Source organism: Vulpes lagopus, chromosome 7 (genome assembly GCF_018345385.1).
Source record: "Vulpes lagopus strain Blue_001 chromosome 7, ASM1834538v1, whole genome shotgun sequence".
In the NCBI taxonomy this organism is placed as follows: domain Eukaryota; kingdom Metazoa; phylum Chordata; class Mammalia; order Carnivora; family Canidae; genus Vulpes; species Vulpes lagopus.
Genome location: NC_054830.1, coordinates 98,865,950 through 98,879,192, shown reverse-complemented (window position 1 = coordinate 98,879,192; position 13,243 = coordinate 98,865,950). Strand labels below are relative to the sequence as shown.

Sequence of the window (13,243 nt, the reverse complement as noted above, 5' to 3'; positions counted from 1 at the left end):
ACGGTCACAGTTCTTTTTTTTTTTCTTCTCATTCACTTAAGCAGGAATCATGCAATAGGAAAGGAACTAGAGCTATTAGAGATTATTCAGGTTTAATAGCACACATCCTTTTAGCTGGCGGTTAGAACAATACACAATGTGGCAGAGTTAAACAGAGGCATCAATTATGCTCTCAGACCTGTTAATATTTTTGACAATATTTAAATAGCACATCCCTTCAGGGCATGGCTTTTTTGCCCTCTCAGTTACACACCTGTCAAGTGTTTAATTTGCCAAAGGGAAACAGTTTGATTTCTAAGGGCAGTCTTAATACTGAAGACGCAAATTGGAAAAATTACACATTACTGAATAGAAGTAATGAGAAAGATCTGAAGGGGAAAAATAGTCAGCTTAATTCAACATGGCATGTCAGCATCTGTCATTAATGCAACAATATGATCACGTTCTCCAATATGCTGCATATACCTCAGGCTTTTCAATTATTCACTCTTTTCACTTTCTAAAAAGGCAGGACGGTGATGGAGGAATAAAGCTGGAGGAGTCAAATTTTTTGGTAATACTAAAAAAGATGGAGACACTAAGTTGCAGCTATTGTGCACATAAATCCACACATCTGAAAACATAACATATATTTTAAAAGATAAAAGATAATAAATAAAAGCCACTGGTCAGATTGGCATAACTAGTGGTTTAAAAGCACAAATTTCATCGCTAGGTTAATCAATTAAATTATAAATATTAACAAATTAGCAATTGGTAAACCACGCAGGAAATTTAATTCTAACGTAAGTCTATAATATTCATGTCTATCCTTTAAAACAGAAAATACTAGGTTCTGACATTTCTTCCAGTCATACAAGAAAAATATGGTTTAACAAACAAATGACACTGAGTCAGTAAGAATGAAGACTAAAGCAAAGAGTCACAGAAACCGTGAGAGACATCGATGGTTTTAATCAAAACTGAACTCACAACTTCTAGGGGCCTAGTTTCTATCCTCAGAGAAAAAAAGAAAAAAGATGACGTGAGATAGGCTACAGAATCACAAGAGAGGAGAAAGACTGTGCCTTGGAAGCCAAGAAAACCAAGTTTCAGATCTGGCTCTGTCCTTATAATAAACAAGTCACTCAGCCTTTATAAGGAGTTGTAATAAGCAGGGTGTGGGTCAGCTGGGTTCCTTGGTCCCTTTCGGTACTTGAAGAGATGACCAACTAGCCAAAAGTCCAAAGGCATGTAAGACACGCCTACAGAATTATCAAACCTCACAATGAACTGAGTCTTGGAATGTATCAGCATCTATCATTACCACAAGATCAGACTGGACCTGGTCGCAGACTACCTGGCTTGATAACATAATGTTCAAGAGTTTCTAAAGAGATTTTAGGTAAATCAAGTAGAACTCAAAGTTTTAGAGCCCATATCCTAGTTTGGAAATAGTAAAACAAGGTCTAGCCTCCTTTCAAGGCTAGAAGAGATTATCTCCAGTTATCTCAATGGATCAGTGGTATTTCCTAATACACTTACTAGTACTTTTTATTTAAACCTTTCCTCTCATTCTAATCATATTTTCATAGAATATGATAAAAGGAGAAGACGTGTTCAACTTTTCCACTTGCTGAAAAACCAAATAATTGTCCACATCATAATTACACTTATATTCAGAACATTGATCTCTCCAAACTCTTGCCAATTCATTCTGAAAAGGAGTACCTAAAACCAATCTTTTCAATAACTTGAAAAACAAACAAACAACAACAACAACAAAAAAAAAAAACCCAGAGCTACACATAACTGAAACAACTCTTTTTCTTAATTCATGATCACAACTTTTAAAATTATTAAGTAAGGCAGCCCGGGTGGCTCAGTGGTTTAGTGCTGCCTTCAGCCCAGGGCATGATCCTGGAGACCTAGAATCAAGTCCCACATCAGGCTCCCTGCATGGAGCCTGCTTCTCCCTCTGCCTGTGTCTCTGCCTCTCAGTCTTTCTCTCTCTCTCTCTCTCTCTCTCTCTCTCTCTCTCTCTCATGAATAAATAAATTTTAAAAATTATTAAGTAGAAATTCACTAGAGAAAAATATTTTTAAAAATTAGAAAGTCTTCTTTATTTTTTTGCTACCAAATATCCAGATTAAGAAGTAATATGATATCAAACAAATTCCTTCTCTCTTGCTGCTATTTGCTCTTTTTGCATTTGGCATATTGTTTTTAATTGGAGAAATTCTTTCACTGAATTATGAAACAAGTCTTCAAATTTCAGTTTTAACCTTTTAAGGCAGAATATTTGTTAGCAAGTCATCCATAGTGATTAAATTAATGTTAAATACATGAAAATGAGAACTTAGATTGAAGGCATAATGAGATTGATTTCAAATCTTGTAAGGATAACAACCATTTAAAAAAAATTTTTTTAAACCTGAGAAATGGTGATTAAGTTCAAAGAACACCTAACTTGAGTGTTCATCCTGTCATTGTGATGTTTCAATTTTAATATAAATGCTAGGAAATTTTAATGCTCTTAATTTTTACAGAAAAAAAAACAGTGTTACATTTAGAAGTTCTAATGTTTGTCACCATCTGATGCTGTCATTGGAAGCAATTGCTACTTACACTCTTTTAAGAAGTGAGAATTGCAATTCCTGTAACTGATGACAATGTAATTATTTCTTTTACTGTCAAAATAGAAGTGATTTCCCTTCCTCACACACATGATTACACATGCAAATTCAGGCTTATCTGAAATCTTATAAGCATGATGAATGTCTGAGTCCAAATACACAAGTTCACATGAACAATGAGCCTTAGAGGGGATGGAAACCAAGTCTACAGCCATCTATCTTACACTTATTTTTATCAACCCCTTCTCCTGTAGGGACTCTGCTTCAGCATCCACACAGCTTTCAACACAGTGTCATACCATCTACAACACACAGCAACAACCATTACAAAAATAACTGGGGGGGCGGGGGGAGGGAGTCACTGTAAATCTGAATGTTTCATTTGGAGGTTTAAATGACTTCATTAAACTATTCATTAACATATAGAAAAATCAACCTTTCAGAAAAACACAAGACTTTCACAAGATCCATGTCATGCCGTGAACCCCAGCTTTGGGAAAATTGTGTCCTACCTGGTCTTTCAGCTGCTGTACGGAAGTCTGAAGGTTTAGGATTTGACTGAAGAGTGAGCTCTGTAAGACTGACTTCAGAAGATTCAGTTTGTCTTCATTTGCTACATCTCCACGTTCTCGCAGCTTGGCTTGCAAGCGTTCTGCTGCCTGCAGGGCTCGATTTTTGTCTAAACCAAAGAGCAACACTGGTCATTAACGGGACTCAAAAGACTCACATCAAATCATGCTAACAGAAGAGAAATCCTAAAACTATTCCTTCTGAGAGCGTAATACTGACTCGGAGGAAAAAAGGATTGTAACATGTCCCTTAACCTGGAAGTCCCTGGTAGGAGAGTCTGTTTGAAAGCAGAGAAGTAAGCGGTTATAGTGTATGCTATATGCAACTAATGCAACTTTATGCAACTAATTTTGTAAAAGTACAGAAACTAATTCAGATGGAGTACATTTGAAATCCAATGCCAGCTGTCAACTCTTTTACATAAACTATTGAAAACCAAACATTTCGTGATCTGGCAAAGGCTGATATTTTCACTTTTTAAAAAATTTTATTTATAATTAAGAAAAATTGGAAATAGAGCTAACTCACTAATAAGTGGATGTGGATGATGTCATTGATGAGTCATAATCCAAAATATGACAATTTCGTATATTAAGGAACACACATTCTACACATGAGAATTTACTTGAAAGTATATTACAACACCATATAACCCTTCAAAACACTACTTGTTAACACTTAAAATGTCTTTCCCCAAAATTAAATAGGATATTTATATATGCATCAAACCAAAATAATTGAAATATTTATTGATCACCTTATATATCAGGCATAAAGTTGCAAAAGTAAGTATTCTGAGTAAGTATATCCCTAATAATCCTAGCATCTTATATGCATGCTTCCACAAGATGGTTAGTCTCTATAACAAATAACAGTTAAAAACATCCTCCTATAATTATCACTCTCTCACAAGTGAACCAAAATTTGTTTTAAAGGAATGGAGACCATTTAATATATGTTCTAACAGATTCATCATGGTAACAAGTGTATCTATTAACATTCATTTGCCATATGATAGTAATCAGAGTGGGAATTATCACCACGGAGACTTCTATAGAACCAAATGCAGGGTTATACAGAAATGGGGAAATTAAGGCATGAATTAATGTGAACCACTCATTCACACACATACAAAAACTTGAACAGTATCTATTCATCTGTACAATTTTTTTTTTTTTTGAGAGAGAGAGCATGAGTTGGGAGGGGCAGAGGAAGAAGGAGAGAGAAAATCTTAAGCAAGCCTAGCAGGGGTCTAGATCTCACGACTCTTGAGATCATGACATGAACCAAAATCAAAGTTGGATACTTAACCAACTGAGCTATCAAAGTGCCCCATCATAAGCACAATTTTAAAAGTAAATAATGATAAGGATATGAGAATTTTATTCTGGGTCTTATTTCCCACAGTATCTCAGAATACAAATCTAGTATTAATTTCCATCTCAATTCTTGAAAGGTGCACAAATCAGTAATAATTTAAAAAATAAAACTGGAATTTGACAGCTTCGATAACTTCTAAAACGAACACTGGATGATGACAGCACTCCACCAAGTGCACCAGACCAACTGTCCACTTCCTTATGAGGCACTCTGCTTTGTGGATTAGTAGGAGTCCTTGTGGTATAGGACTTTACTATAAAATGAGGGATGAAGGTAATACACACCCTCACATTTTCATCAATGAAAATGAATGATTCCTGCTATCACAAAAATAGCTCCTTTTCCTTTTCCTTCCACCTACTTTCATCCTACTCCCCAAAGCATGCAAGTATCAAGGCACCAGCCACAATCATCAAGGCACTAGAGTGAAATCCAGATACTTTCCAACTGTCATACCCAAAAATTTCCCTGGAAAACATGAGACAATAGGCCACCAGGAAAGGGATGGGTATATGCAAGAAATATGCAAGAAACTTATCCTATAAACCAGCTTCTCTACAACTGAAGAGCAGTGAAAAAAAGATTAACACAGAAATTTGTGTATTTCAATCTACATTATCTCATGTAAAAATTAAACTGCCTTAAATCGTCACTGAAGTTTGTCAGCCTCAATGTTTATTATTGTTATGGCTCGTCATCAACTTAAAGGCAAAGCTCAGTAGTATTTCAACTGCCACAAGTAAAGAAGGCAATGAGCTTCTTTCAGTATTAAGAATAGTGTCAAACTTTCTGGTGCTATCCACAAACACCCATCAACCAGAAGTGGGTCCATAAATCAGAATGAGGTTTACATTAAATTTCATCAAAACTCATAACTGGTAGAACATTTCATATGCTTTTATCTTTTGCTTACAAATGATTTGTTTTTATAACACCACAGATTAAATCATCCAAATATAGAAACACAGTTCCCTGCTATAATGCTAGTGGAAAAAACTTATAAAAACTAAGCTACCAGACAAAATCCTGCTATGTAGAAAAACCATTTCAAAGACCCCAAGGGAAAAAGTTTTGATTCTTAGTAAAATAAGAAGGAATAGGTCTTACCTATAGTTTCTAACATTTTTTTTCCCAAAGCTTAGTGCTCTTCTCCACAACGATCTTAAACAGCAACTAAAACAGAACTCTGGGGAGAAATGGAGTAAAATAGAATGGTTATATTTTATCACAACATTAAAACTATATACTCTACAAAGCATTTGATGCTACTATAACTCCTAACTCCTTTGACCATTGAAATCTTGTTAATTTAAGATAGTTTTCTTTATAGGCCAAAAAAAGTAATCATTTTAGGACTTACTCAAAATTATCTTATATTTATAGATAATACTTGCATAGTAAGGTAAAAGGCATACAATCTGTTTTACGTAAGGTGGTATAGCTATCCAAAATATTTGAGAACTTCTCAACACACCCCTCTAATCTTAAATTCACTTACAGATTTTCACCTACATGGTAAGGAGCTTACTTTTACTCTGCATGAGATAGTCTTGGGCCAGAAATCATTAAAACATAAAAAGCAGAAGATGGGATCCTGCCTTTGACTGCTCATGGTCCTAACTGGGGTGACAGCACACATATCAATTAGAAATTAACTATGACACTCATGCAGTATGTGAACCACTGGGAGCTGATAAATCATAGAGGAAAAACTGAATAAAAGGGAACACAGTGTTAAGTGGAAGAAGGGTTTTCAAAGGTTTTCCAAACACTCTCCTGACTATAATATTCTTTTCTCCCTCATTCAAAGCAAACTTTCTCAATCCTTCAACTCACACAGATTCATCTTTCTCTGACCAGAGAGATCTAAACTCTTTAAAGTATCAGCTACAGATTTCCAATGACAAAGTCCAAATCGTTAATCATTAATCCTTGACATCCAACAATTTATATATTCTCTGCCTGGTCAAACCTGTCCTCTGCCTTGCAGAAAAACCTCAGCCATTCCTTCAATGGAGAAAAAAAAAAAAATCTACAGCCTGATTTCCTCACTTTTAGAAGATGAAACAGGATTTGCCTGAGAAGGAACAAGTTGCCCCTATTGTCTCTTTAATAGAAAATGCATTTGGGACAAAAGGAAGTACATGATGCATATGACCAGATACACACACCATCCACCAATGCCTGTGATTAGCTCTATGTAATAACAGAAAACAGTTCCTTACCCCAATTCAGAATATACTATTTAAAACATCAACTCCATTTCAAATAGCCAAAAGGCTCTACTACTGGCACTTGTTTTATAAAATGCCCTGATATCCAGAAAAAAGGGCATCGGCTCTATTTTGGAACTGAAATTTAAATAACAGGATAGGTATGGGCAAAGGGCCTAACACTTGAACCTTAGTTTCCTAGGAAACGTATTCACTGGGTATACTGTGATCCATGAGAAAAAGCACACAGATTTCTAGCTCGTAGTATAATTCACATGGTAAAATGTGTATTCAGGAATAATGCTGAGCCCATGCAGTTGAGCATTTCAAATGTTAGGCATTGTGTGGTTTCATGGGGAAAAATACAGGGAGATCTTTAAAATAAACTACTCCTGTTTTCATTCTTTTTTTTTTTTTTTTTTCCTGTTTTCATTCTTATTGACAAGGATACTTCATAAGATAGCACACTATTAGGTCCCCCCTCAAAAAGTTACTAACTTCTGACAATTAACAAATAAAAGTAAAGATACCCCAATATAAGAAAGGTCTATAACTGATACATGCCCAGGAGGCAGCATACTAGCAACGAAAGAGCGTCACCTAGGAATTCTGATCCCCTGAAGGAACATTTCAGCTTGACCCCCTTACCAGATGTGATGCCCCGCCAAGTCGCTGTCTCTCCTGAAATAGAAAACTCTAACCACAGAAGAGTGACACTCAAAGTTTTAAAAGGATAAAACTATACACATGAGTGCTTGCTAGGCACAATAAAGTCAGCTCTATCTTCTTTCCTCTTTGAAAAATTAACTCAGAAAGACAAGCAGTATTCATGACCTGGAGGGGGAAGTGGCCTAAGGCTTCAGAGACCCACTGATTTATGAGGAGCCTGCAGAGAAAGTACATAGTAAGCAATTCCCCACTGAGGAAAACACTGTCATCCCAAAGTTCACCTACAAGTCGATTATGTGAAAAGAGAATTACTTTTTTTTTCTCCAGAGAAACTCTTATCATAAAGGTTTTTTTTTTTTTTTTTTTTTAAGGAAAAAAAAAGCCCCATTCAACTGCAAATCAGACATAGCTCCCAGATGAGAGCTCCATTCCTCTGGATTTCAGATATTAAAAAAAAAAAAAAAATGAGTTTCAGTTTCTCTGCTCTACTCTGATGTCCCTAAAATAAATATATGTAGCTTTTTTGAGGTTTTCCAGATTTTACAATTAGTAGCCATGACAAAGAGACAAGATGTTTAAAAAAAAATCGTTTCCTTTCCGTGACTATATCCTATCCCAAATATTCAGCTCTAACAATAAAGAAACTCATTTGTAACCAGACTTTTTGATCTGGAGAAAGGGGAGTTCACATGTATCAAACTGCATGAATTCTTCTCACCCCACCAACTTTCCCTCTTCACCCCCCCTCAACACCCTGCGGATACAGGAGGGTACCTGAGTGATAACAGAGGGTCATGGCCAATGGGTAAGACGTAAAGAAGATCCAATACATGTCTGAAGAATGTCAAGTTCTCAGGGCTGTTCTGGACAATTTGGGCTAGCAGTGAAGATGATGAGTCGGAGGCGCAGTAAAGAGAGGAAATGAGATGAGGACAAGTAACAACACTAATGCTGGGGCAGAAGAAGGCTGGTAACAGCAAACATCTAACAGCCACCATGTCCTGGGCACCACTCTAAACATAGTATCCATCTAAGATCTTTAATCTTCATGCTATCCACTCACTTTACAAACAAGAAAATTGAGGCACTGAAAGAGGTGCTTACCAGTAGGCAAAACCACCAGTACATAATGGAGCCAGAGGCGAACCCAGGCAGTTTGGCTCCAGAGCCAATTAACAATTTAACTTCTACAATATGCTGCCTCTAACAGGAGGAAGATTCACCTTACCATTCTCCTTCCTCTTTCCAAGTTCAAAAGTATGCTGACTTTGCCCTATACAAGAAAAAACCAAAGGAAGAAACAGAGACCCCAAATGCATGAAGTCTGAAATGGGCTGGTGTAGACAACTTAACATAACCAACAATCCATACAGGTATGAACAACTCAGAACTTAATAGAAACCATGCACAGGTACATCAAAGAAAAATCAGTAATAGTCACCATTTATATAATGTTTGTATATATATTTAATAAACCACCTTTAAAATACAAGATTTTAAGAAAAATGTCCAAGAAAAAAAAAAAAGCCTCTTTATATTAACATTCAAAGTACATTAAAAAAAAAAAAAAAAAAAAACATGGCTGGGGCAGCCCGAGTGGCTCAGCGGTTCAGCACCACCTTCAGCCCAGGGCGTGATCCTGGAGATCCGGGATCAAGTCCCATGTCGGGCTCCCTGCATGAAGCCTGCTTCTCCCTCTACCCGTGTCTCTGCCTCTCTCTCTGTGTGTCTCTCATGAAGAAATAAATAAAATCTTTAAAAAAAAAAAAGCAAACAAACATGGCTGTTATATTTCAAGGTGCTAAATCCCTCAACACAATGAAAATACATATATTCAAATACTATCAAAAATATTGCTACTGTACACTAGCCTCTCTAGTTACTGCCCATCTAATACTGCCTATAGATATATCACTACTTGGTTACAACTGAACTTGTTACAGGAGCCATGGCACTTAGAACTACAGAACATACCATAAATGGCTCAATGAATTCAGTACTTATGAAGCACTACAGTGTTGGGCAAGGGCAAGCTGCACACTTTACATCATGAGAGGAGGGACCCTGAGGCTCTCTACATTATTCTCCACTGCCTTGCATATTATTCTCTCCATCTTCCAGAGGAGACAACAAAGGAAGGGAGAGACTCAGTCTTACTCAACGTCACATAGCTAGTAAGCAGAGAGCAAGGATTTGAATCCAACTTTGCCTGAATTCAAAGCCCACACTCACTCTATCACACATCGTATTTTCTATATTGTACTGCAAAAATCATATGGTGGGGATACACTGTTGAATGAAAGAAAAAAAGACTATGCAAGACAATATATTAAGTTGCTAGTATTTGTATAAAGAATAGGGAAACGTAGTGTAAATAAAATTAACATGTATATGTTTGTAAAAGCACAGACTATTTCTGCAAGCTTTCCCAAGACACTAAGAGTGGGATTTAAGGGGCTATGGGACATTAAGAGAAACTTATTTTGCAGTGGATTTTTTTTTGGTATTTTAAATTTTATATCAATATAACATTGGCAGATTTAGAAAATAAAAATACAGGATACAGAAAAATTCAAATAAATTTGAATTTCAAATAAATGAATTAATGTTTCAGTATAAGCATATCCTATGCAATACTTGGCATATACTTATAACTAAATGTTAATTTGCTGATTATCTATTCAATTCAGGCATCCATTATTTTACATGGCAACTCTATTTATGTATATATTACCTTGGGGAAAAAAAATCAAATTTTAAAAATCCTTTTTAATTTAAAGCCTTTATGCTTCTTGTAGAACATTAACATAATGACAGAGTTGCCAAGTCCTTTGCAAATCTCCAAAGATTTTAGCTGTGACCCAATGACTGTTCAACTAGTCGATAATGCCAGTTTCAGAAGGGGATAAAAATCAAATCAAATTTGGTTTTATTTAGAAATAGGAACTGATTAATTGACTAATCATGTACTTTTCAACAAGTTGTACTGGTAATGTGTGGGCACAGATTGTAAGTAGTAAAGAATGAGTGTTTCAAACATAAAACAGATCATTCTGCCCAATGCAGATTATATGGAAACTAACAAGTGAAAATAGGTTTTCTGCTAAAAATAACCCAGAAAGAGAAACTGTCCCAAATGTATAAAATTTTCTATTTATCTTAAACAATTCTAACTGTAAAAGAGGTACAACTTTATCTTGTGTGTGTGTTTTTAAAGTTTTTATTTAAATTCCAGTTAGTTAATATATTGTATTGTATTAGTTTCAGGTGTACAATAGAGAGATTCCACAATTCCACACATCAAGCAGTGCTCAACAAGACAAGTACACTCCTTAATTGCCATCATCTATTTTTTTAAAGATTTATTTATTTATTTATTCATGAGAAACAGAGAGAGAGAGAGAGAGAGAGAGAGAGAGAGAGAGAGAGAGGCAGAGACACAGGCAGAGGGAGAAGCAGGCTCCATGCAAGGAGCCTGATGTGGGACTTGATCCCGGGTCTCCAGGATCACACCCTGGGCTGCAGGTGGCGCTAAACCGCTGCACCACCGGGGCTGCCCACCATCATCTATTTAACCCATCCCTCACCCCTACCCCTTTTGTAACCATCAATTCATTCTCTAGAATTAAGAATATGTTCCTGGATTTGTCTTTCTTTCCCTTAGCTCCTTTGTTGTTTCTCTAATTCCACATGAGTGAAATCATATGGTGTTTGTTTTTCTCTTATTTCACTTAGCATTATACTCTCTAGCTCCATCCATGTCATTGCAAATGGTAAGATTCCATTGTTTTATAGCTAATATTCCATTGTGTATTTATACCACATCTTCTTTATCCATTCATCAACCCATGGACACCTAAACTCCTTCCATACCTTGGTGATTATAAATAATACTGTTATAAACAGCCAAGTGCATGTATCCCTTTAGAATTAGTGTTTTTGTATTCTTTGGGTAAATACCCAGTACTGCCATTGCTGGATCATAAAGTTGTTCTATTTTTAACTTTTTGAGGAACCTCCTTCCTGTTTTCCATAGTGGCTACACCAATGTTCATTCCCACCAAACATGCGCAAGTATTCTTTTTTCTACACATCACTGCCAACACCTGTTCTTTCTTGTGTTGTTGATTTGACCATTCTGACAGATGTGAAATATCTCACTGTACTTTTTTTTTCCCTCACTGTACTTTTGATTTACATTTCCCCAATGGTGAATGATGCTGAACATCTTCTCATGTGTCAGTTGGCTATCGGGATGTCTTCTTCAAAGAAATGTCTGTTCATGTCTTCCATCCATTTTTAATTGGATTATTTGTTTTGGGGGTAGTGAGTCTTATAAGTTCTTTGTATATTTTGGATACTTACCCTTAATCAGATATGTCATTTGCAAGTATTTTCTCCCATTCCATAGGTTGTCTTTTAGTTTTGTTGATCATTTATTTTGTTGTACAGAAGTTTTTTATTCTGGTGAAGTCCCAGTAGTTTACTTTTGCTTTTGTTTCCCTTGCCTCGAGAGAGATCTAGAAAAAAGCTTCTAAGGCCAGAAGGGGTATACCTTTAAGTGAGTTTGCTGCAATGCAAACTCAAAGAACTCAATTCTTTTATTTACTGATTCAACAATACATGGGACACCTATGTGACTAGCATGTTGTTGGGTGGCAGAATCAGAAAAATGAAGACATGGTCTAGGATTTCATGGGCCAAGTGAATAGAAGGATAAAACAGACATTTAAAAATACAAATGACAAAGGCAAAGCACCAAACTCAAACTGGAGAGAAAGGGAAAGCTTCCTGGAGACAAAGTTTCCTGGACCTCTGCACAGTCCTGAAAAACAGGTGGGAATCATAGCAGGAATGATGAGTGCTTCCCACATTGAGGCAAAAGCACATAACTCCTGTGCATTACAGGTAGTTTATTATTCCTGAATTGAGATTGGAGAAAAGGAAAGACAAAAGTAACAGGGCTAGAGATGCAAGTACAGGCTCAATCACTGAGGGCCCTGCATACCATTCTTAAGGAGTCTAGACATTAAATTTTAATGTTTATTTTGGTATAGTGGGTGACATGGTCAAACTTTTTTTAGAAACATCACTCTGGTAATGGTGTGGAATACCTATAAAAACAAGAGAAAACTAGAAACAAGAAGGACAGGTTAAGAGGTTTTTCAAAAACAGACATGAAAGTGAATAAACTCAAATGAGAAATAGATTCAAGAATGAATGAAAAGCTATAAGCAACAAGACCTGATAATGTGCAATAGGAGCCTAGGATGTGCCCAGGTTCCTGCTTGAGTTTATGACTAGATGGGAATACCAATCACCAAGAGAACATCAGAAGACGGCAATGGTATGACCATTCCAGAAATAAAGATGTGTCCTGAGCAAAAGTTTAAAAGGCTGAGTTCTAGTACTTTACAATGCTGCTATGGACTGAACTGTATCCCCTTCCCCCTCCCCCCGCCCCCAGAATTCAGATGTTGAAGCTATAACCTTCAATGTGAAGGATACAGGGCTTTTAGGATGTACTTAAGGTTAAATGAGGTCATAAGGAAAATTGTCCTAATTCAATAGGATTGATCCAAGAGGAATAGCTAGTTATCCCTTCCTCACTCCCTCTCTCCCTCTTTTCACATGCAAGTACCAAAGAAAAGCCATGTATGGACACAGTGAGAAGGTGACTATCAACAAGCCAGGAAGAGGGTTTTTATCAGAAATCAAACCCTGCCAGACCTTGATGTTGGATTTTCTAGCCTCCAGAACCATGAGGAATTAAATTTCTGTTGTTTAAGACACCCA

The 13,243-nt window shown here is 36.4% G+C and overlaps 1 protein-coding gene across 12 annotated transcripts in view; it reads right to left on the bottom strand.

Annotated features, from left to right (window-relative positions):
- The window catches only part of MPDZ (multiple PDZ domain crumbs cell polarity complex component), a 164,523-nt gene that overhangs the window by 132,040 nt on the left and 19,240 nt on the right, over positions 1-13,243 (bottom strand). For 11 of the 12 annotated variants that reach the window (XM_041761417.1, XM_041761409.1, XM_041761412.1 and 8 more), the window contains exons 2-3: positions 5,673-5,751; positions 3,128-3,294 (exon numbers count right to left, since the gene is read on the bottom strand). In XM_041761417.1, the coding sequence (XP_041617351.1) occupies positions 3,128-3,294; positions 5,673-5,688 (183 nt within the window). In that variant the 5' untranslated portion in view covers positions 5,689-5,751. Of the gene's footprint in view, positions 1-3,127; positions 3,295-5,672; positions 5,752-7,426; positions 7,670-13,243 lie in introns of those variants that run through there. The other variant, XM_041761410.1, reaches the window with a different exon arrangement.